Source organism: Triplophysa dalaica, chromosome 2, assembly GCF_015846415.1.
Source record: "Triplophysa dalaica isolate WHDGS20190420 chromosome 2, ASM1584641v1, whole genome shotgun sequence".
Taxonomy (NCBI): domain Eukaryota; kingdom Metazoa; phylum Chordata; class Actinopteri; order Cypriniformes; family Nemacheilidae; genus Triplophysa; species Triplophysa dalaica.
The window spans coordinates 13,278,962-13,302,499 of NC_079543.1; the positions used below are offsets into that span (position 1 = coordinate 13,278,962).

Sequence of the window (23,538 nt, forward strand, 5' to 3'; positions counted from 1 at the left end):
TGCTCCTTTCTCATACACGTGCGAGCAAATCTGATTTATAAAATATTTTACATATATTTAATAACTGAAACAGTAATAAGAATTTGATACATTACCATCAGTAAATGTTTTATTCAATTGTAGATTTGTACTTCATATACGCCACAGATTGAGGGATAATTGGAGTGAAGACAAAGGAAAGGTTTCCATGGTTTGTTTAAAAAGCATTCACCTCTTTAGGACCCTTTCAATTTTTATTTGCACAAAACTATGATGTATGAGAGAATTTTCCAGTTAACGAACATTATTCAATAATATCAAATAAGATATCCTACTAAATTCAATAGTAAATGATGCAATAAAAGAAAATGGAAATGATGAATGCACAGGTATTAACCTCCTGCTTTAAAAAACTCAAATTTGATTTGAAGTAATCAACTTTCTTTTCCAAGTTATTAAAATACAAATCTACAATAGAGATGTGACATGAAGCACAAAATAGGAAACAACTGTGAATATATCCAGAATGCTTCACAGTGCTCACAAATGACAGACTGCACAATTACAGGCCTCCATGGCAAACACAGTGCGCAATGATATAACAACGACATGCATGATATAACATATTTTTGCCTATATGGCAGTGTGACGAGAAGAAAGCCTTGGATGAAAACACTTTCAGGCCACTTTTGTAAAAGGCAAAGTCACACTACAATCTTTAATCTTGAGAGAAATCTTTACAGTGAAACATGATGGCTACAGCATCCAGATTTAAAGACGTTTCTCTGCGGCAAATATTAGAAAACTCATAAAGTAAAAATGGATGGAGCAAAGTACAGTAGAATCCCTGAGGACAAGGTTGCAGCAATCTGAAAAAGCACTGAAATTTAGAATACAATCCCTCTTCCAACATGACAATGATCTAAAGCATACAGCAAAATTCAAGCTGCACTAAGTTTAGCAGGTAAAGCTTTGAAGAATAGGTTATAATTCAATTATGCATTGTCGATAAATATGTGTGGAGACGTCACAGTTTGAGAACAAGCTTTGAGGACGAAAAAATATCCAATATGTAACATATCAAGCAGCTATTTTACAGTTGCTACAGCTTCCTTGCTGTAAATGTTGATAACCTCTGAATATGATGAAGCCAAAGCATTGCAACAGTACGCATTTCACACTATTATAGCTTTTTATTCATTCAAACACTTCTGCAGTTTATTACGTACTTTGTTAAAAGGGTGTCACATTTTCTAAATTTGCCCCTTAAATGATTTTAGTTTTGTTAGACACAATTTGTCATTGACCTCAAAGGCTGACAACATCAAAACCCCTCGAGCAGATCAGCTTAGAGGTTTAGAAAAAAACGAAATGCAGATGAAAATACAAGTCTGCATGCTTTACACAACTATGTTCAAGTGTTGAAAATGATTCAAAAGCAGCTTTCTTCTTAAGTGGTGTTTCAACTGTGAAGAGTCTTGAGCAACTAGCATTCCTGCCTGACCTGTTTACTGACACCATTGTCTACACCGGATGCGACACGACAAGAGACAATAGAACTCATTAGCACCCATTATAATTGAAAATTTTGTCCACACCAGACCCATTAGAACAAGCAGTGTGTCGTCGCATCGTGTTCGGTACAGACACGGTGTGAAAATTCTGCCAAAAGTAATACATATAAATAAATAGTAATGAGGAAAAATATAGTCAATGAAAATAACCAAGATATACATGATCTGATGATATTTATTTAAAAGCTTTGCATTTTAAAGGCAGTTGAGTTTGAGTTAACTACATCTCTTATGTGGTAAGGACACACTACTAAGTTTTTAATATACTCTCTTCAATCGACAAACATACATAGGTCCCCAAGTCTGTCCCTTCTTGGGGATCACTAAATGTCCCACTGGCGGATGGAGATGGGCAAAGCCAAAGTGATCAGACAGCGAGTCAATCAACTGCGTGAGATCCAGAAGCTCCATCCCCTGATAGGATGTGAGGACGGCTTCCACCACTGATTGGTTCTCTGCCTGTGACATGGTGCATGTGGAATAAACAACCACTCCCCCAGGACGCACTGCAGCTAGGGCCGAACTGACAAATGATAAAACAAACATACTTACTACCAACCGTTATTATAGTACAAAAACACAGTACTACCATCTACTACCGAGAAGAAAAGAACAGCATTTAACTTTGATGTCTATATGAGTGTTTGGGCAACGGATATTTACCACAGTAGCTGTTTCTGTAGGAGTGGTAGTTGAGCTCTCTCCTTTAGCCAGATGTCCCCTTGGTGGGTATCAGGGGTATAAAGCCAACTCCGGTCATTAGAGCATGGGGCATCTACAAGCACCTGACACAGAGGAAGAGAGCAACACACACAGACAAACACAGTTAGGAGAGCCAGTTTTACCACCACCGGGAGGAAAAAACTGCGTACGAGACTGAAGGGACATATTTCATGTTCACCTGGGGGTTAGTGAACGTAATTCAGAAGGACAGCAGAGACCTGCCAGTACAGGCCTCATTAGCTCTTTAAAAGAACCAACACACCCGCACCATCCTCTGTGAACCGGGTCTAGCAAATGAGAGAAAGGCTGACGGAGAGAGAGCAGTATAGTGGAAACACTACACACACCTGGGGCCAATAATCACAAAACACACCTGAGCTAGAATCTTCTGTACTGGTTAAACAAACAACTCACACGCGCAACAATAATCTCTCTGAAAGAGAAGAGACGACTTAAAAATATCTTTTTGACTTCTCTGCTCCTTCCTTATGCACTCCTAAGCAAACCCTTCATTCCCTGTTTTGTTTTACCTTAGTACTTTCTTAGTTTCCTTTAAGGAATACTCTCCTCATTGGAACCGGCTAAAACCATCTTGTCAAGCCAAGGCCCTTTGTCTTAGGCCAGCTTTGTCTTAGCATCTTAATTCCCTCTGTTGGCTCTATTGTCTTGTCGAACTAAAAGAATGCCAAGGGGCACTTCGGAGACCAGGGTTACTAAAGAACATGATTGTGGAAAAAGACCCCCGTGAGTCTAAGGAAAATGGCATGTTTAAGAGGCAACCTGTTACCCTTGTCGAAGTGCTTGCATTAATAAAGTGATTGAATCATGGGAGTCATTGTACTCAGAGACATATTCATTGGGCATTTTGGGAAATTAGCGTACCTGTATACATGTCTCCGTCTACAGTTTCCATGTATCTAAAGTACTGCGCAGATGTGAATGGAGGTCAGTGGGAGAAAAACAACAACACTGCCACCTTCTGGTCGACACCACACACTAAAGTCAGATGTCATTTTTCTTTATTCTGTGCTTTATACAAAAACACGATATCTGTTAAAATGTTAATCTCTCCTAGCACAGCACCCACCCTGAGCCACATTCATTTGAAACCATCACAACACCTCCTGTCACATTGTGTATTCGTTTACCTTTCTGCTCAGTGGCCCGACTCTTTTCAGTGCCAGCAAAGGATATTACTCAGTCAGCAGTATCTAGGCACCTTAAAAGCGCCACATTCACTGCTTGATTGACATGTTTGGCCTGCAGGGATGCTGGTGACCTGCCTGGCGTCTCGTCACCTGTGATGAGTGGGAAAAAAATGTCTACGTATGCAGCTTTGACTTCAAATGAGTGAGCGTGCAGAAAACCTCTATTCCACCTTGCAGCTTTTTGGTTGTTTTAAGATGTATTGTGAGTGATAGCAGTAAGCGGTAGGTCAATATGGTAAATGAGGGGGCTGGAGAACAACCGAGCTAGTGATGTCATAGAGAATTATGTGAAATTGGGACATTCACACTAGACTGTTATTTTATTTAATAATCTTTTTTTTGGTTGGTTTTGTTTCTTATTAGACACCCGAATGGCTGACATTCTGAGAAGATTATTAAGTGCATGTGGATCGTACCGATAACAGAATTAAATATTGCAGTTATTGTTCTTTTCCTTTAGAAAATTAAATTTGCTGATTTTTTCTTGTTAAAGTGACCTCATTCATTTTCCCCATAGTTGAACAAATAAAATATTAAGTACTAATTTTGTATACATATTTATTAATATGGTTAGCAAATTATAAATATTAATCAAGAGATGGAGTTATAGGAAATTTGTTTAATTTTAAATAAAGCCAGTTGCCTTATTGGAGACAACATGTTTAAACCACACCAATCCTCAGTGATGCTTGTTATAATGTAATGTTAGTAGCATTGTATCGAATTCAACCCAACTGAATATTTATTAAACTATCTCCTTTTGTGTTACTAGTAGAAAGTAAAAAAGTCTTATGAGCAGAGTGATAGCAATACCAGGGTTATTGGCCTCTACGCCCAAGGAACACACAAACTTACAAAATGTAGCTTGAACCCACTGTGATTTGCTGTGGATAGAAACATCTGTCAAATGTGATGTGAATTTTCATTTTTGGGTTGTAGTTGTGTGTTGTATGCTAGATGAGCAGAGGGGAGTGTTATACCTTGTCATAAGCCCCCGGCCGCTCACCTCCAACTCTCCTGCCATCCAGGCGAGTCACTGAAAGCAAATGTTGTAGCGTAGTAGGAACATAAGATTCCAGAGTCTTCAACAGCCAGTCGTTTCTGTGCGGATCCACCTCATTACAGTGCAGGAGCCCTAACAGTTCAATTATATCACATGATTAACAGTGCAGGGCACAATAGAACATTTACATTTATTCATTTGTTCAGCGTAGTCTAATTCAGGTGTTTTACAAATGAGGAACATGATAAGCAATTTGTCATAAGAGCTGAATATTTGTAGCATACAATGCATGATTAATACACAAGCGGGAGAACGGAAGGAGAATGCAAGATAACAAATAGCACAATTTTGTTATCGAGTTAAAAAAGTGCAAGAAAGACATAAATATGAAGGGATGCTTAAGAAATGTATCAGATTTTGCTTGCATATACATTTATGAAACAATTAAACACTACATAGACCATTTTGCAAGTTGTGAATAATACTGATCCAGAAGCAATTCCTGTTTCGGTTCTAAATTGTTATTTTTGTATGGTAATTTTCTAATGGCACAGATTTATTTGAAGATTTGTCAGTGCAGGTTGTTTTCACTTACAGCTCGAACATGCACTTTAGTCTATGACTAGGCTTAAGCCTTGCTTGTAAAACCGGGACTTTGAGTTAATTAACGAAATATCATTTTACAGAAAGCAGACTCAATCAATACAGCTCTTTATTCTACGCAGTGCTATGTTTGCATTTGGTCTGACCCTTTTTGTTTGGATATTGAAGAAATTACCCATTGCCTGAAATGAAAAAGTGAATACCAAAATAACAAATATAGCAACTTGCAGAAAACATAAACATTCACTGTTTGACATCCATTTGCCCTTTTTTTAACACTGAAACCTGTGTTAAAACTTAGCACTTATGTGGTGTTGTACATGTACATGTGTATGTCTAAATGTTTGTATCTGAGAAAACTGAGCAATTTAATTAATTACGAAAAGGCATTCCAACATGGAATAAATGTTCAAGATAAACGTCTAACTTAATGAGGGTCGCAAATACACAGCATAATATTATTATGTAGGTGCAAAATAGCATGTTGTTGTTACCACTGTAAAAAATGTGGGGCTTGTGATAGGGATGATATTGTAACATACATTTCTCAAAGCCATGACGCAGGTACATTGTTACGAATCTGTAATAAGTTAAACACCTATTGGAACCTACAAGGAGTGGCTGTCTGCAGTATGGCCAGACTTTTCCCACCAGGAGCTGCACAAAGATCAAGCACTTTTTCTCCGTCCCTCACATCTAAAGCCAGTACAGGCAGAACAGAAGATGCATTCAGAAGAAAGTACTGTTTGAGCCAGCCTGGTTGGTGACCTTGGTTGGGCAGACGGACTGGATCTCGGTGAATAAGACACTGTAGAGGGATGTGGGCTGTATGGGACTGGGATTCAGACTGTACCCGTGGAAGGAGGCTTGTGTATCCTAGCGCTCTGAGGCCTTGCTCAAGGTTTGTAAGGTCACTGAAGCGATTAAGCAGGACACCATATTGCCATGAGTGCGGATTAAGAAGCACATCCCTAAAGACATAAAACATTAATAAGGGCTTTGTTATTATCACATTCATGTACTATGGAATGACCATGATGCATGACAAAAAAGGAATGTCCAAACTACTGTTTCAAAACGCACTGAACTTTTGGTTGATTAAATCATGCTTTAAAAACTGTATAATAATGGTCTAGAAATAAAAAGGAACCTTAAATCACAGAACATAATAGGAAACACTATAGGATCCTACCTTGCACTTTTCCACTGCTCTCCAAGCTCTTCGCTGTACTGTGAATCAAAATGCTGCAGTACAGTTTTACAGACCTGTCTCTGAGGTTTAGACCGACAACGTACTGAGACCTGATGAGGTGAATAATATCAATGCAAAAATGAATGAAAATACATTAATAAGCATTTATATTTAATTTAATACTGTTATAAGTCCATAAAAACTTTTTAATGCACCGGCAGTGTTGGCAATGTTTGTTTCCGTTTGAAATTGTTTTTATTATTGTTTTATTAGCTAACGTTAAACTAAAACGAACCTTCGACTTCTGTCCGCTGCTTGGATGAGTGACAGTGTGCGCGCTGGAGCAATGACCGTGAGACAAGGCGAACGCGGCACACTTTAAAGACTTCAGAAACAGAACAGAGCTTCTGGAACATGCCTCAATCTGCCATAATGTTGAAGAAAACATAGATATGTTTACCAGCAAACAACACGATATTTTTAAGTTCTTACAGTACGGTCCGTCGTCCCCGAGAAACGCGGTTTATCACATTAGTTCCGTTTTCCGACTGTACATCTTCAAGTCGTCTGCTGATTAACTTTAATATAACGTTTTTTTCATCATGTAGTCAAATAAAAGACAGTCCACACACAATAACATAATACATGCATTAGATTAACTACTTTGCAAAAACAGTTGTGTCGACTTAAAAATGAAGTTTGCTGCATTAATATTTCAAGTTTTCGCAAAGCAGACTTACATAATAGAAAAAATATATGAGATCTTACCAAAACTCAAAGAAATGCACATGTTTTGTTTCCAAACACACTAAACACTTATTTTAAAAACAAAAAAAATAAGCATGTTACAGAAATTAGTTATTTGTTAGATGAAAATAAAATATCTTTAACTTTTATCCTGAATGTATATGGTACATTACATTCTTAATGTTTGAATAACTGCAATAGATATTATTATTTTTGTATTTTAAAATTGGCCTGTCCCAAATCCTTTTCCTCATTAAAATCTACAACTCTTCTGTCCATATGGTAAATATGACAGAAGAGGGGTCATTTGATTTGCTTGTGGGTTCTGTATTGTTTTTAACTATTAATATATAATATGTTATTAATAAATAATTATTAAATATAGGCTACAGCAACAGATAAAATTGAGACCATTCCAAAATTATGTTCAGTCCTTCTGAATTAACTGTAGGCTAAAAAAAATATTTTTATTTCATACTGTGAACGAGTGACAGACAACTAGTGATATTTCTCCCAATATCGAAATTAAAATATTGTTTTATATTTGCATAAAATTAGACAAACTGATCAAAATAAGAAATAAAGTGCAATGTTTGCTAATTGTATTGTACATCTATTTTAGGACCAGATCAAAAATAAAAATATGATGGAATAAGAAAAAAAACGTATCCTTAGTATTTTTGTCTTATTTCTAGTACAAGTATCTGAAAATTCCTCAATCAAGATACATTTATGTGATTGCCGGAAAGCACGCTGTCTTGTGAGCCAGCAGCGTATCTGGGGTGTTGTCATGTGGCTCGAACTGAGTCCCAGAAAGTCTTTCTAGGACAAGCAAAAGGTTGCAACCACCACAAAGGAAGCAAACCACTAGCTGGTGTCCACTGAAAGCCCCTTCAAAGGAGTATGATCAGCAGAAACAGCTGCTACATACCTTCAGGATGGAAGAAGTTAACAACTGGAAGGGCTGAGTCTATGAGCCCGGCTGCCTCAGAGGCCAGACCTACAGTTTCCATAAGTCTGGGTGAAGGTGGAGAACGACACACCCTACCTGACACAGTAGGCCCCTCCTGACCGGAGTTTCCCACCAAGGGCTCTCCAAAAGAGGAAAAACATGCACCGTGGCATCCAATCCCCACGGGGCAGGATGTGTCAGAAAAACACACAATGGCAATGTGTCGCTTTCATCCACAAAGACTGGTGAGAGTGCTGCTTGGACCCCAAGATTTTTGAGGGGGAGCTTGAAGCTTTGCCCACCAAGGGACTACTCAGTTCAGGGGGACAGATAACTGGCAAGTGTCCAGTTCCACACTTGGCATCGCCCCATATAGCCCTGGTCTCTCGCTGCCCCAATATTGGTGTACCCAACCTCAGTTAACTCGCACACAGCTATGTGTAACGTAAAATGTTTGTGCTAATGCTTCCTAAAGTTTAACAGATTGTTGTCCTTCCTCCCTATAATGTCATGTTTTCAAGCTTCACCATGTGTTTGAATGTGTTAATAGCCTGAGACTATGTGTTCTATGACATCATAAAGTCCACATTACATGATGTTATGTAACTCATGTGGAGCGGGTGTATGTACAGTAAACACATTCACTTGCTTCTCTGCTGCTTACTCGTTTTCAAAGAATAGACTGAATAAATGATTGACCTAGTAAAAACTTGCTGCCACCTGCTGGCTGTTTCACAGGAGGCCCTGTATTATATCTCTCACAAGTTTATATTTCAAACATTTATCTCTTAACATCATTTATCCATTTGTAATTTGTAATTAAATCATTTTTGTGCCTCTGTGTGATCACTTAATTTTCCACAGTAAAGTATTCTTACTTTAATTAAGCATGCAGGAGTGAATCTGGGAATAATAAAAATATCATCAATGAAAGATAACAATGTATTAATCACAAATATTAAGTACAACATAACAGCTGCTTGTATTGCATATGAAAATGTTAGGGATATGATAGTTAACTAAAATCGCTGGTTAACAATTATTAAACAGTTGGTAAAGGACAGCTTTAGGTATGTTTGCAAAATAAATAAAAGAACAGCCCAATGTATGCTGGACAAAGTTTTAACAACTTATTACAATAAATAACTTTTAAAATCTAACCATCGATAAATTAAGCCTAAACGTTTCTGTAATACAAATACATATTTTTGCACAAAAAAAATCCAGGCACCAACGGGTGTACAGTTAAATGCTGCAAATGTACATAAAGGCAATAATCTACGAGCCTTGATCTGTTAATCTACAGGATTAAACTGTCTATTAAAATAACAGTATTTTACTGTTGGAAATTGCCCGTTTTTTTAACAGCATTTTTTTACAGTGCAGTATTAAACCTTTTTTGTTCCTGCACTCTATGTTCCTTAAAAAAAAATCTGCCTTTATTTGGTTTACAGAAAATTGACTTTGTATTTGTCATGGCTCGAAAGAACAGTCAAGGATTCAATAGCAAGTGAACTAGTGTTTATTAACACCAATGGAACAGAGGTAGTGTAGGTCCAAAGACTGTAGAGGGAGTCAATAGTTCGGCAACACAGGACTCTTGGGGCAGACAGCTTGCAGGAAACCAGAACACGATCCTCAGAACAAGGCAGAAGTCCAAACAGACACCAGGAACTGGCGCGAGGAGAATAGACGGAGAGTGCCGACCCGAGAACCTCCACAATCATCTGACAAAGACAAGACGGAGTGACAAACAATATATAGGACTTTCTAATTCAAAACAGGATCCCGAGTAGTGCTGATGAGCCGCACCCATTCAACACACGTGCATCCACATAGCGAGGGAGAGTCAATGAATCCATGAACCGTGACAGTATTGTATCTGCTTTATATTCAACCGCTGATGTAGTCTTAGTTTTGTTCCTTCGAATTAAAGTGATAAATCTGTAAACACTATGCCATAGTTGATAATCTATGATTAAACTTATCCTGGGAATCCGGCCTGCCAGACTGGGAATCAAACGTGCGCCCTTTGGGTCATAAGTCTATCTCTCTAACCATTACACCACATCTGCCCTAAAATGCATCAAATATTATAGAGCAGGTTATCTTCATAGAGTGAGTTGCTATTGTTACTTATATACCCAGAAAGTTTCCTCTGTTTTTGGAAGCGAAAGTTGAGGGTCTCAGCTAACCAACCCTTAAACTTACCCAGGTATGTCACATAACCAGCTTGCTGGAATACCCACCAGGACTAGGATGGTACAGGATATGCTCCATCCTATGACACAAACTGTAGACAGGAATGTTTACTGTTAATTAGGTTATTCTCTTCTTTCATAATTTTGTTGTTGTTCTCTTATTAGCTCAAAAATCATCATGATAGCAGTTCAAAAAATATTTACTTTGAATTTGGTTTGTTTCAGTCTTCTGTCTTCTGTCTTCTTTGCTCCTTGTCAACTACCATGACCCACTCATGTGGAATGAAAAAAGATTTTTCAACATTACAACTTTTGTTGATTCTTGAGATTTTAAACAAGATTGATGGTTTATTGTTATTCTGTTCCCTTGGCTCCATAGTTTGCAGTTTCTTGTCCATGAGGACCTCTGCTGGGAACATTCCAGGGATGCAGTCTTCACAATTTTAAAATGGATTCACTGGATTCAGTTTGCTTAGCAAAAAAGCAACATCACATCCATCAATGCCAAGGTGTCTAGGAATTAATAGAGTTGAGGACACTCCCCTTTTGGCCACTCACTTCCCACACCTTTTATCAGTTGCTGTATAGCACATTGTGTATCTACTATTGTCTCTACCACGGTTTTTGTTTTAAAATAGCTTTCCTGTGGCTCAGTGGTTAGAGCATGGAGCACTATCTATGCCAAATCATGGGTTCGATCCCAGGGGATTGCACATAGTCAGATAAAAAAATGTATAATACAATGTAATGTAAGTATTTTGCACAAATGCATAAATGTAAAATGGCACTTACTATGGCATCAACAACTCTGTTAACTGTTACAATACAATTTGACTGTTCCATAAAACCTGCAAATTTGCATAGCTTTTGAGCTGCACAGAGAGCAGCAATATTTAACTTAATATCAACGTATGAACTTTAAAATCTTTTAATAACAGTTTTACATTTGCCGAGCTGAGTGTTACATACAATTAACTCCCTTTTGCTGGCACATGAATGATACTGTACTATATGAATCATTCTGCAAACCATCTAAACTTTCCGAAACAAATCATATGAACAATATACATCCAACACCCATATTCACATAACTGAGTAAAAATATTTTTTATTTCATATTCAACATTCATATGAAATGTAAACTGGGTACAAAAGGCGCAGATAATGAAAGCATAGCAATATGGGTGGGAAGGGATCTTCAGAAATAATAAATATTATTGTTGCAAAATAGTTGTGTGGGTGTTAAATACAAACTGATCACACGTGTAAACAAGTGTGAAGTATAAAAACAACAATAGCTTGGTACATCTGACAAATGTGAGAGCACTGTTTACAGTATATGACATTATAAAATAATATATGGGATAGTGTTACAATGAGAATTGAATCAGTCTTTAAATCAAGCCTGAAATATATGAAAGTAATTATCATTCTTAATAAGACATAATTTTTCTGATAAAGCACTAATGTCCCATGAGCACATAAAATGCTATTTCAAACTTTGTAGAGCAATAAAGAGCTTTCACAAATATTTTACATCACATACATAAGATACAATTCAGACTGCACAGTGAACATCGTACATACAATATGTATATCTGTTGCTGGTGCTATTCAAGAGTATCAATGTCATTCTCAAAAAGTAAGACAGCATAATGTATAGACCTATAAAGGCTGCTAATTAAAAGACCATCTGATATTTTCAAGGCAAATTGTGTCACAATCATTCATGTAATATGTCTATATATGTATGCACAAATTCTTAAGCTTGAGCAGATATGCATTTGAACCATTAAAAACTATTGAAGACATGTTTGTACAATTTCAAGTACACAAATTAAAAATTGTTCTTATGTTTTAACATATTTTTTCAATTCTCTTAAAAATATGTCTGTAATGTTTTTTTTAAACTGTGAAGAATCTGAAGTGTGTGTTAATACTGATTTTAAGCATTATTTTGACAAAAAAGCTTGACGGACTGCTAAAGAGAAAAGTCTTATCCAAGTCTGTATTTGAACATTTTGTACAGCACATGTATGTTCCCCACAAATCAAGCATTGCTCCATAGAGGTAGCTGTAGTCATCTCAACTTCTTAAACACTGGCAAGCAAGCAACTTCTGCTCACCATCAGTCACTGGTTCCTTGGGTAATGTATTCCACTGGGAATGCCGGCAGGTTATCAGTTCGTCATGGGCAATTACATCCATGTACATTGCTACACTGCCCGAGCTTGAAGATAAGAACACAACAAGACTTTGATTGGTTGAGACCCTTACGAATTGCTAACCAGTGAGGGGAAAGCAGAGGTAGTTTTAGGAAATTACATCATGAGTATCGCTGTTTGGCCTCTGTCTAATTGCTACAGGTGGGAGAGGTTTGCCATAGAAATCTGCCAATGAAAGAGAGTCATGGAAAAGATATTTAGGTCAGTGCATTTTTTTAAGCTGCAACAATAAACAAGGAACTAATTTCTATTATGACTACACGGGTAAGCAAGAAGAATAAATTTACAGATCAATGTGAGACTGCTTTGGTATTCAAAACTGGACACAGAACACTAGGCACTAGGAAAACAAATAAAACACATTAGTCACATCACAGGAAATGAGATGTTAAGATAATTATGTTAGTAACGTTTTATTAGGCTGTGGTATTTCTGTTGGCTCATGACAGATGTGGTTGAAGCTTGCTGTGAGGATGAAGAGAAAACAAAGCTTTCATGTCAAAACAATGGGCAACTCTTATATGGTTAGAAAACACAATGGGAAAAAGCAATGTTAGTGATGCGCAAGCTGGCCGACATGCCAGACAAGGAATGGGTGCAATAAACCAACAATTACCAGAATGCCTTGTATCTCCAAGAGGCTCAAGTTTGGGGAGCCTAGAAACTTTAGGGGTAGCCCATCCAACTAAAACATAAAATTAAAACCATTAGCTGTTAAAGTTGTTAATTTAAAGCAACCATGAGAAATTGGTAATTAAACACATGAAATAAGAAACATTTTGCACCCAACATTTGAATGTGCAATTTGGAATGTCAGTAAAATAAAGAACAGTGTAAAACATTAATTCACTGAAATGTAATTATAGTAGAATTTGAAACTAACAATGATTAAGATAATTAAATGATTATTATTTAGAATCCCCTCCCAAGAGGGCCACAAGATGTTATTTAAAATTATTTTAACTGCTAATCTGCTAAAAAGTAGAAAATGACCTTTGTTGTATTTCTTATTCGAGTCAGATTTAAAATTTCTTTTTTGATTAAAATGCTGGAAACCTGCCAGCAAAAGAAAAAAGTTTAAATAACTAAAGCATAAATTAAATTTGGAATACCTAGACTTTTGCTTTAAAGGATTAATATTCACATTAAAAGACGGTATAGAGCTCCAGCAGTCACGTGACCTTTTCTGTTTACACCGCCATCCTGGCAGACCCAGCATGAGTTTCAAGGCAACAGAGTTCACTGCGCACTTCAATTCAAAAGACATAGATCTGTGCATACAAAAACTTAATAAATTAAACATAACAGATCCCTGTAATGCCTCCGGGATGCTTTTAACGCATAACAATAAAGAAACTGATAAATTTCCTGACCTGCAGGATCCTAATATCTACAACTACCTCATAAACTTTACCTCGTCCTACTCCGGAGACTCTTTTAAAGCCTGGAGTGGCAAAAATGGATTTGAATTTTGTAAGGATATTCAAATTTGGAGTCTGCCGGCTTAAACCTGGTTTGTCATCATTGGAAGGGTAAGTCAACTGAGTAAGCCATGGGTGGTGGTCAGACACGACGGGGTTGTGTTAGGAGCCCACTGCGATTGCAAAGCTGGACCAGGTGAGTGCTGCTCTATCTTGTTTTGCATTTGGCAGCATAACGACAGAGCGATAGCGGTGACATGTGCTGGTTAGCGACAGCAGGTGTCCATCATGTTAAATTAGTACAATTTATTAAGTCTATGCAGTTTGGTTTTAAATTATTGTTTGACCACTGTCAATACCAATGCCACAGCCGCTCTAGCACTCTTCCAGAATGCGTGCCAGAATGGCAGAGTTCAGTTTGTGTGAAGTCAACCTCCGGAGCTCTATTGTTTATGCATTTCAATTAATGATCGTTAAACCCATAAAAATGATCTACAGAAGATTTATTACCTGGTAGAGGAGGAGGGGTGGGACTTTTGGGTGCTGCTTCCTCCACTCTAAGCGGGTCAACTCTGTGCTTACGTTTCAATCTCAATTTTCTAGTTTTCTTTTTGGCCTGGTCCACTGCTCCTGATAAAAGGTCACATTTTCACTCATTTAAATGACTTCATTCACATTAGCTAGGCAGCAAAGAACACTCCACTGACCATTGAATATATAGGTTAAAGAATGGATTCAAATGCTATGAAACAATGATGTTTGAAATCATAACTCTTTACATTGTGGAGCCTATCATTTCATTTTAGGCTCTGTTTTACCTGATTCTGAGCTCTCTGGGGTCTGTCTCTCACTCTCTTCATCTTCCTGCTGTTCCTCTTCCGCTTCATCTTGAAGATCTGTCTGATCTTGAGTGTTGCTCATGTGGCCCTCCTCTCTAGGTCTCTGCATCTCTATTTCCTTTTTCAGTCTGTTGTCTTTCTGTGGTATATTTATATATATATTGAATAACATGGTAACGTATCTTGATTCTGTATAAAAGAAATGTGAGTTTGTGATAGCCAACCTCTGTAACAACATTGTTTATAGGTTGGAATGGGTTGTCCATGTTATCATCTAGCTCCTCCTCTTTCACCACCCTTCCTTCTCGCTCCACCTCCTCTCGCTCCTGCCTGTCTCTGTAAGAGTACAAAACATCTTCATGAACCTTTTGCGTTTTGAACAGTTTTTTAACAAATCACTCCGTTTACTTCTACTTGAAGACAGTTGTATGTAATAGTTCCTCTAATCTCACTCTTTTGTTACAGACGCAGAGTTAGCAGTGCAGAGTAGAAAAAACACAAACTGACCACAATGTTCTTGATACTCACTCCTTTCAACAGCTTATAAAACGGTTGCTGTATATTAGCATCTCTGTGCTAATGCTGATGTTTATTACAACAGGACTCCAATCATGCTATTGCTTAAAAAACCTCAGACCTGACACCGTTATCCAAGTGACAGCTAAGGAGTTCACTGACCTCTCCTCTCTTATCCTCCGGACTCTCTCTGCTCTTTCCTTCTTGTCCTGTTCTTCCTGAGCCCTTTGGTCTGCTGTATCTTTTTGCACACGTTCTGATATTATCTCGTAGTCCTTAGCAATGTTGTTCAAGAGCCAGTTAAGGCCGTTCTTGATGGATTTGTCCACCTTCTTACCGTAACCCAGCACTGCGGAACAGGGCTCCTGAAAGTACAGAAGACAGCGTTTAGTCTTTGTTTTATGAGATTGATTTTTATGCTTTTTCAATGTGTTGAAAATAACAACTTTAAAAATAAAAAATGAAAATAAGCTCTCACCCCTATAGTTTAAATACAAATGCCAAATCAAAACCGAAGTTGATTGAACCTCCGGGCAATACAAACTATATTAATCACTCACAATTTGGCAGAGGCATTTATTCTCATTGACAAGTTTCTCCAATGACAGGCTCTCGATGATATCTGCCTCAGCCAATGCCCCGTCTCGGTCCTGTTTATTAGCCAGTCTGGAAGCCAATGAGAAGAAATTAGAGGTTGGTCACAACAAGAGCAGGTCACTCGGTAAGCTGTCACATACAAATGACCTGAGGTCTGCACTTCAGGTGGAACAAATAATTAGTCTTATGTTATAAAGCACTCTTCACTTTTGAGCACATTTAACAAGCTAAATGTAGTCAAGGACTTCATCTGCACCTCACTCCCGAAGTTAATTGCACCCACGGCAGCTTGTCTAACACACCATCAGATATACACATGATACATTGTCCATTAATTGCATACCGCCCTGTTCCACTTGAACCACAGGCTGGGGATTGTGAGATGTGAGAAAGCTCTTCACTGATTACAGCCGGACATTCATCACCCTCCAGGGTAATTACCAAGCTCAAGGTCATGGGTCTAACACCTTCTTGCAGATGGAGCCAGAACTTTCTGACAGGTAGGCAGCAGCAAGAATGGAAAACCTCACCAACTTCCACTCTCCAAATTGGGGTTCCTCAGGGTTATATTCTGACTCCACACCTATATTCTTTACACACACAGACACAACTGTGGTAGACCTAACCACAAAGGGCCAGGAGATTTCAACACAGTGAGGTCTGGATACTTCTTTCTTATTGAATACCAGCAAGCAAGAATGTGAAGCAAAACAATGACTTCACATGAACCACACACACGCCTTGTTTAGGCAGGCACATCAATCCCTTTATTATCTTATGCACCAGGGGATATTGAGGATGGGCTCCCAGGTCTACATCTTTTTACTGGTGTACCACTGAAATCATTCTGTCAGGTAGTGTTACTTACTGCATGGTAAGAGAGCTGCACCACACAAAATTATAAAGACCTCTGCAGGGTGCTGAAGCAAGCTGAACACAGTGTTTTTATATGTTAAAACTAGGATATGGAAAACATAAAAAACATTCTTTACCTATGGTTGCTTTCACTTTAATTTACTTTTATGCAAAAAAAATGTTTACAAAGGCTTCCTCACAGCGATGCCATAAAAGAACAATTTTTGGCTTAACACCAAAAATAATGTACTGAACAATTACAATAATAAACATTTAATTTTTCGTTTTTAATGTAATTAACACTTTCCACGTCAAAAACCCCATTGCAAACAGAAAGATTCATTCAGGGAACCATTCAGGCAAAAAAAATGATATGGCAATGGGAAGCCCATTTTAAAGATGTATGTACTGTATTATGTGTATATACAGTTGAAAGAAAAAGTATGTGAACCCTTTGGGCTTACTTGGATTTCTTCATAAATTGGTCATACAATGTGTTCTGATCTTCATCTAAGTCACGACAATAGAGAAACACAGTCTGCTTAAACTAATACCGCACAAACATGATACGTTTTCATGTTTTTATTGAACACAACATGTAAAAGTATGTGAACCTTTGGGATTAATTATTGGTTGACCCTCCTTTGGCAGCAATAACCTCAACCAAACGTTTCCTATAGTTGCAGATCAGACCTTTACAACGGTCAGGAGAAATTTTGGACCATTCCTCTTTACAAAAGTGTTTCAGTTCAGCAATATTCTTGGGATGTCTGGTGTGAATCGCTCTCTTGAGGTCATGCCACAGCATCTCAATCGGGTTGAGGTCAGGGCTCTGACTGGGCCACTCCAGAAGGCGTATTTTCTTCTGTTGAAGCCATTCTATTGTTGATTTACTTCTATGCTTTGGGTCGTTGTCCTGTTGCATCGTCCATCCTCTGTTAAGCTTCAGTTGGCGGACAGATGGTCTTAAGTTTTCCTGCAAAATGTCTTGATAAACTTTGGAATTCATTTTTCCATCGATGACAGTAATCCGTCCAGGGCCTGAGGCAGCAAAGCAGCCCCAAACCATGATGCCCCCTCCACCATATTTCACAGTTGGGATGAGGTTTTGATGTTGGTGTGCTGTGCCTTTTGTTCTCCACACATAGCGTTGTGTGTTCTTTCCAAACAACTCAATTTTGGGTTAATCTGTCCACAGAATGTTTTGCCAGTAGTGCTGTGGAACATCCAGGTGCTCTTTTGCAAACTTCAAACGCGCTGCAATGTTTTTTTTGGACAGCAGTGGCTTCCTCCGTGGTGTCCTCCCATGAAGTCCATTCTTGTTTAATGTTTTCCTTATTGTAGATTTGTCAACAAAAATGTTAGCATGTGCCAGAGATTTCTGTAAGTGTTTAGCTGACACTCTAGGATTCTTCTTCACCTCATTGAGCATTCTGCGCTGTGCTCTTGCAGTCATCTTTACAGGACGACCACGCCTAGGGAGTGTAGCAACAGTGCTGAACTTTCTCCATTTGTAGACAATCTGTCTTACCGCAGACACATGGACATCGAGGCTTTTAGATATACTTTTGTAGCCCTTTCCAGCTTTATGTAAGTCAACAATTCTTGATCGTAGGTCTTCTGAGAGTGCTTTTGTGCGAGGCATGGTTCACATCAGACAACGCTTCTTCAGAACAGCAAACTCAAAACTGGTGTGTGTTTTTTATTGGACAGGCCAGCTTTAATCAGCACATCCAATCTCATCACATTGATTGGACCCCAGGTTGGCTGACTCCTGGCTCCAATTAGCTCTTGGAGAAGTCATTAGCCTAGGGTTTCACATACTTTTTCCACCCTGCACTATGAATGTTTACATGTTGTGTTCAATAAAAACATGAAAACGTATAATGTTTGTGCGGTATTAGTTTAAGCAGACTGTGTTTCTCTATTGTTGTGACTTAGATGAAGATCAGAACACATTTTATGACCAATTTCAGAAATCCAAGTAAGCCCAAAGGGTTCACATACTTTTTCTTTCAACTGTATAAGTGTATGCAAATCTATTGCAAGGAAAAAACTTTACTGCCATTTGGGTAGAGAGAATTTTTTTTAAATAAACAGTCCTTTAAATGTAAAGGAACCTGCTTCTCATTTGACATATAACATAAAATGACTGAAAGACATAAACTGCTTCTGTTACGAATGGCTTCAACAAGAAACTGTTTTCGGTTTACAGACCCTGTCATGTCTCAGAGCTTTTCAATTGATCGGTATGTATGTTCCCTGGGAGTCGAAACAAAGACATTTTGTGAGGCTAAAGCAGTGCTACAGAAAATAAGCTTTGGAAACTCACACTAATACTGGTTTGCCTGCAATACGAGGATGGCGAAGGACCTCTGCCATTGTGTCTCTGGTCTCTTGGATCCTCTGGACATCACTGGAGTCCACAACAAATACCACGCCATAGGACTCGGAGTAGTAGTTTTTCCAAATCCCACGGATGCGCTTCCCACCGCCCAAGTCGAAGATTGTGACCTCAAACTTTCCCTGCTTCAGGTCCACCTTTGAGAAGCCCACTGTAGGTGCTACATCTAAAGGGCTTTCTATTACAGAAATATAAACGTTGTATAAATTATCATGAATGACAAATTAAATTAAATTAAATAACACAATGGGGTGAAGACCTTACCTCCCTGAATACCTCTGACAGTAGCTGTTTTTCCTGCATTGTCCAGGCCGACCATAACTAGTGTCACCTTCCTGCAAAGACACAGACCAAGTTTATTATTTATTATATTTATTATACTGTACGTCAAGACACTCACCCTTAAAGTTGCAATGTGTAATTTTGTGGAGGATCTATTGACAGAAATGCCATATGATATACAGACTATGCCTTCAGATGTGTATAAAGACTTTACATAATAAAGCGTTATGTTTTTATTTCATTAGAATGAGCTTTTACTATCTACATACACATCAGGTCCCTTTGCATTTCACCATGTTGTTTCAACAACAGTTTCCCTAAAAAGACAAACTAATCCACAGAGCGCGTTTCGTAAACACATTATCTCCTCCTGCCACCAAGCAAAAATGTGACAACATCTTAGTCCCATGTCAGCCACCGTAGTGCTTCAAAAGGGAACGGCAAACGTAATGAGCCGCTAGTTGCAATTCGCAACCTCACCTTTGTTCATGCAAACTATTGCCGGAACTTACGTCTATGCCAACAGCTAAGACAAGCTAACACTATTGCTTCTCTTGTCTGGCAAACACGCACTGGAATATTAAAAGAATGAAACAGAATAACCCGCTCAAACGTAAAATCTAAACAAGGTAGGCTTAGATTTGACATTGTACATTTCATATACTTTTTTTTTTATTTCAATACATTATCAAATTTCAACAAAGGCTGTGGAGGCAAGTATTTCAACAAAAAAGCAATAAACAAGGCATAACAAGACATCTGTGGAGTAAGGTAAATATACTGAAATGACATGGGAGTTCAGTCCACCCTCATCAAATTTAATTCTGAAGAAATGCCAAACATATGGGCCAGGCAGCGTAAACAAACCCTGCGGTCGCCACGTATTCACACAGCAAAACACAAATCTAACATCATTAAGAAACACACACTAACAGGTACTTAACTACAGCATTTGCGCCGCAGGGACATCAAGCGCACTATCCAGGTGACAGTTCTCTGCAACCATGAGGCCTTCATCGAGACTGAAATGGGCATGTGGCTAGATAGCTTTTCTTTGTCTTAAGTTCAGTTTGCCCATACACACGCAATGTCTCTCTCCTGGCCCTCTGGTCTGCACTGTAGCTAAGGGATTAGATGGGGATTTCTGCTCAGCCCAACAAGATCAGTTACAACATGCCAGACAACATAACTACATTCAGCCAATGAAATGAGGGCAATGAATTAGACAGGTAGCTGTCGCCTATGGGCTGAGAAGTGTGCAGCTGAGAGAGACCATCTCGATGACATCACTAGCACTCTATAACTTTACACAGGATGAATGTTCAGTATGACCAAACAGGTGACCCAGGTTCAGGCGTATTAAGCAACCTGTTGCAGGCACAGCAGGTGATGTAATCAGATATTTATCACTTGGCTTTAACCTATGACAAATACATACAGTTGGAGTTCAGATAACATCCCCCAATATTTTAATCTAAAGGTGTATGCTTACAGTTTGAAATTATTTCTGTAGACCAAAATGTTATTGTTTACTGTTATTAAAAAATATTGCAAATCTATTAAGAATGAATAAGTAATCGACCCTAAATGTTTGCCTTTTAGTCAAGCACGCCCAGTGGTTCTTCTGTAACTGGAACCTGAAGGACGAATCCTCCGATCACTGAATTTTGATTTGACCAAAACTACAATTGAACTAATTGAACAATAATACTTAAAAAATATATTTTCTAATTTGTTGCTACATCATATCTGCTGTACAATAAGAGTTTATTTTAGGTTTGATTTCTTGATTTTCCTCACTTTTTCAATAATTAATTCCAATAAGTAGAAACTATAAAAGACGCAACTAATAGATGTTTTTGAGCTTAATAGGAAAAAAGCTCTGCTTTTCAGTCCTTAAAATTGAAAGATGGAAGTCTGCGCTGCTTTTATTCTTGCTTTGTTCTATTTTTGCAGCTTGAAGAAGAGTCAAGTAGAAATTCTTCACCTTCTTTCCTGCAGCAATACCTGAAGGGCAACTAATCATCGAAAAATATCTCTGTTACATGTGGGTAATGATAAAAGGTAAAGTTCACACAAAAAAAGATAATTCTTTTGCTTTTTTACTGAACCCCATGTCATTGCAAATCTGCATAACATTTTTTATTTGATAAGATAATTGAAAGGTTGCTTGTAACCAAACAATATTGGACCCAATTGATCTCCATTGTATGAACAGAAACAATCATTTGCTTTAAATCAGTTTTTTTTATTTGTGATACCCCTCTTTAAAAAAGTCCACATCAATAATGCATTTCACTGTCATTTTTAAATATTTAGAAGTACAGCAGGATTCCTTTTTAAAGGGTTTATTGATAGATCAACAGTTGTCTATGTTGAAAAATGTCTTGCTTTCTAACACAAGTGATTCAATTTACAGAACACTCACCTCGCAGGTTCTCTCCATCGTTTCAACCAGTTGCAGCAGTTCGCCATCAGATTGAACATTTCACCCCAAATGTTTATGATTTGGGTTTTATTTCATGACAGCTATTTGGGCGGATTCGTATATTTCCTAGCTAACTTATTTATTTTTCGAGTTATTTTGACTAGATACGTATCTGCTTAGCAAGCATTCAATTTTTATTTGCCTATCCGAGCAACGTGTAAACATTTGACCACGGACATTGTGCTAGCTTTTACTATTAGACAATGGGGGCACAAAATAAACTTTGCAAACTAAGATAAAAAGTCCCACTGTCACGTAAAAGTCTAATCATACGTTGAAGTTTCATTTCGATTCCTATGAATGCGACCTCACGAAAATCTCACTTGCTAACGTTAACCAGTTAGCTAGTGTATGCGAACCCCTAAAACTACTTAATTACATATGCTGTCATGAGAACGAGATTTGCGCGATATATCAATTATTTTACTATTTAAAACTATCTAATAAAACTATATTTTACAGCAATGTTACAGAACCGTTATATGGCTAACTGTTAACCCGCTAGCTCGCTTTGTTTACCAAGCTAAATCTGGCTGCTATGGCTGCAGCCTGTGTTGCATCGAGGGTCTGTGTTGCCAAGTGTTCGGTAAACTCATCTCCTGATACAAAAACAAAACCATTAAGTATTTGAATTACTATATTACTCAGACTCCTTTTTTTTTGGTTTTGGCTTTTACCATACTTTACAAACTGACAAGTAACATGTCCATGTCATTCAAAGTGGTCGGAGGAAAATGCATATTACATGGACTTGGCAACACACATTTGGCCTTTAATTGATGAAAGTGAAGCAATAGCGCGTATAGTGGACGGAGGCGCACTAATCCTGCACACACCTATGGATGAAAAAGTAATATCAAGTTTTATCAAAAGTTTGAAGGGAGATCTGTTAAGTTTCTGCAGCGGATGGAAAAAAGATAGACAAATGAATCCAAATAAAATAAATTGTTTTATATTTTTTAATGATGTATCAAAAATAAAAATAAATTTGGCCTCAAACAAGTACTGCTCAATGTACATACTTTACACCTATATAGCAGGATTGTAGAAACTGTAGTTTGTATGTCAAGCTGTGTGTGTCTTAGTTGTAGGTAGCCAAAGCTAAGGTAAAGCATCAAATGTGCATTGACTTTTATATACATTGTCTTCAAATATTATATTTAATCAGTTATTTCAACCAATAAAAACAACGACAAACTAGACAGTAAAATGTTATGAACATCAACAGAAGTCATCTTTACACTGCAGTAGCATGTATGGTTTATTTCTGTATAATACTGGTCAAATGTGTCATATTTACGCCAATATTACAAAATGTAAGATTAATGTAATTTCATTTTAATGTTAAGTGCAAGTTATACATTAAACATAAATTATGAAAAAAGACAAAAACAAACAGACCATCCTATTGATTCCCATAGTATTTATTTCCCCCACTATAGCAGTAAATGGGGTTGAGTCCTGATTGGTTACTGACATTCTCCCAAATCCCAGAACAAAGACATCTATACAGGTTTAGAGGGTGAGTAAATGATGCAGAACTGATGTCTTTGAGTCAGAGGAACATATGATCATGGGATATAAAAACAGGCACTGCACGATTTAAACATACAAACAAAAATATTGATGCTTTTGGTATTGTAATAATGATTATACATTATTATTTGCATGTCATATAGGTTAGGCAGACAAACTGTTTATGCGTGATTTCTTTGCAGTTTTTGCATTA

General features: G+C 37.7%; 2 protein-coding genes across 12 annotated transcripts; both read right to left on the bottom strand.

Annotated features, from left to right (window-relative positions):
- Nucleotides 1-1,710: 1,710 nt before the first annotated feature.
- On the bottom strand, nt 1,711-6,785 carry nsun3 (NOP2/Sun RNA methyltransferase 3). Its single transcript, XM_056740019.1, has 6 exons — nt 6,578-6,785; nt 6,283-6,392; nt 5,703-6,061; nt 4,465-4,619; nt 2,217-2,338; nt 1,711-2,076 (listed from the first exon to the last, which is right to left on the bottom strand). The coding sequence occupies exons 1-6, from the start codon at nt 6,728-6,730 to the stop codon at nt 1,812-1,814; spliced, it is 1,164 nt and encodes a 387-aa protein (XP_056595997.1). The 5' UTR covers nt 6,731-6,785; the 3' UTR covers nt 1,711-1,811.
- A 4,489-nt stretch (nt 6,786-11,274) lies between these two features.
- Nucleotides 11,275-22,486, bottom strand: arl13b (ADP-ribosylation factor-like 13b). 11 transcript variants are annotated; one of them, XM_056735713.1, is made up of 11 exons: nt 21,750-22,480; nt 19,304-19,374; nt 18,968-19,217; nt 15,744-15,849; nt 15,346-15,548; nt 14,892-15,003; nt 14,647-14,806; nt 14,339-14,458; nt 13,024-13,092; nt 12,508-12,572; nt 11,275-12,412 (listed from the first exon to the last, which is right to left on the bottom strand). In XM_056735713.1, exons 1-11 carry the CDS (start codon nt 21,806-21,808, stop codon nt 12,371-12,373), a joined length of 1,257 nt encoding a protein of 418 aa, XP_056591691.1. In that variant the 5' UTR covers nt 21,809-22,480; the 3' UTR covers nt 11,275-12,370. The 11 variants fall into 11 exon arrangements, 9 of the variants coding, with proteins under 9 accessions (XP_056591691.1, XP_056591693.1, XP_056591694.1 ...); XM_056735715.1 differs by adding an exon at nt 12,695-12,747 and having other exon boundaries at nt 11,275-12,572; nt 21,750-22,479; XR_008905049.1 differs by having other exon boundaries at nt 12,508-13,092; nt 21,750-22,481.
- Between the last annotated feature and the right edge of the window lie 1,052 nt (nt 22,487-23,538).

Bases quoted from the DNA above. Each gene is read 5' to 3' on its own strand.
- arl13b (XM_056735710.1), bottom strand. From the start codon at position 21,808: ATGTTCAATCTGATGGCGAACTGCTGCAACTGGTTGAAACGATGGAGA. The intron at 19,375-21,749 runs GTGAGTGTTCTG...GTGTCTTTGCAG, and splicing joins CGATGGAGAGAACCTGCGAG to GAAGGTGACACTAGTTATGG. The intron at 15,850-18,967 runs GTGAGTTTCCAA...ATTGGCTTCCAG, and splicing joins GCAGGCAAACCAGTATTAGT to ACTGGCTAATAAACAGGACC.
- nsun3 (XM_056740019.1), bottom strand. From the start codon at position 6,730: ATGTTTTCTTCAACATTATGGCAGATTGAGGCATGTTCCAGAAGCTCT. The intron at 4,620-5,702 runs GTAGGTTCCAAT...TTGAACTGTTAG, and splicing joins ACTGCAGACAGCCACTCCTT to GGCTCCTGCACTGTAATGAG. The intron at 2,339-4,464 runs GTATAACACTCC...CCTCTGTGTCAG, and splicing joins GGCCGGGGGCTTATGACAAG to GTGCTTGTAGATGCCCCATG.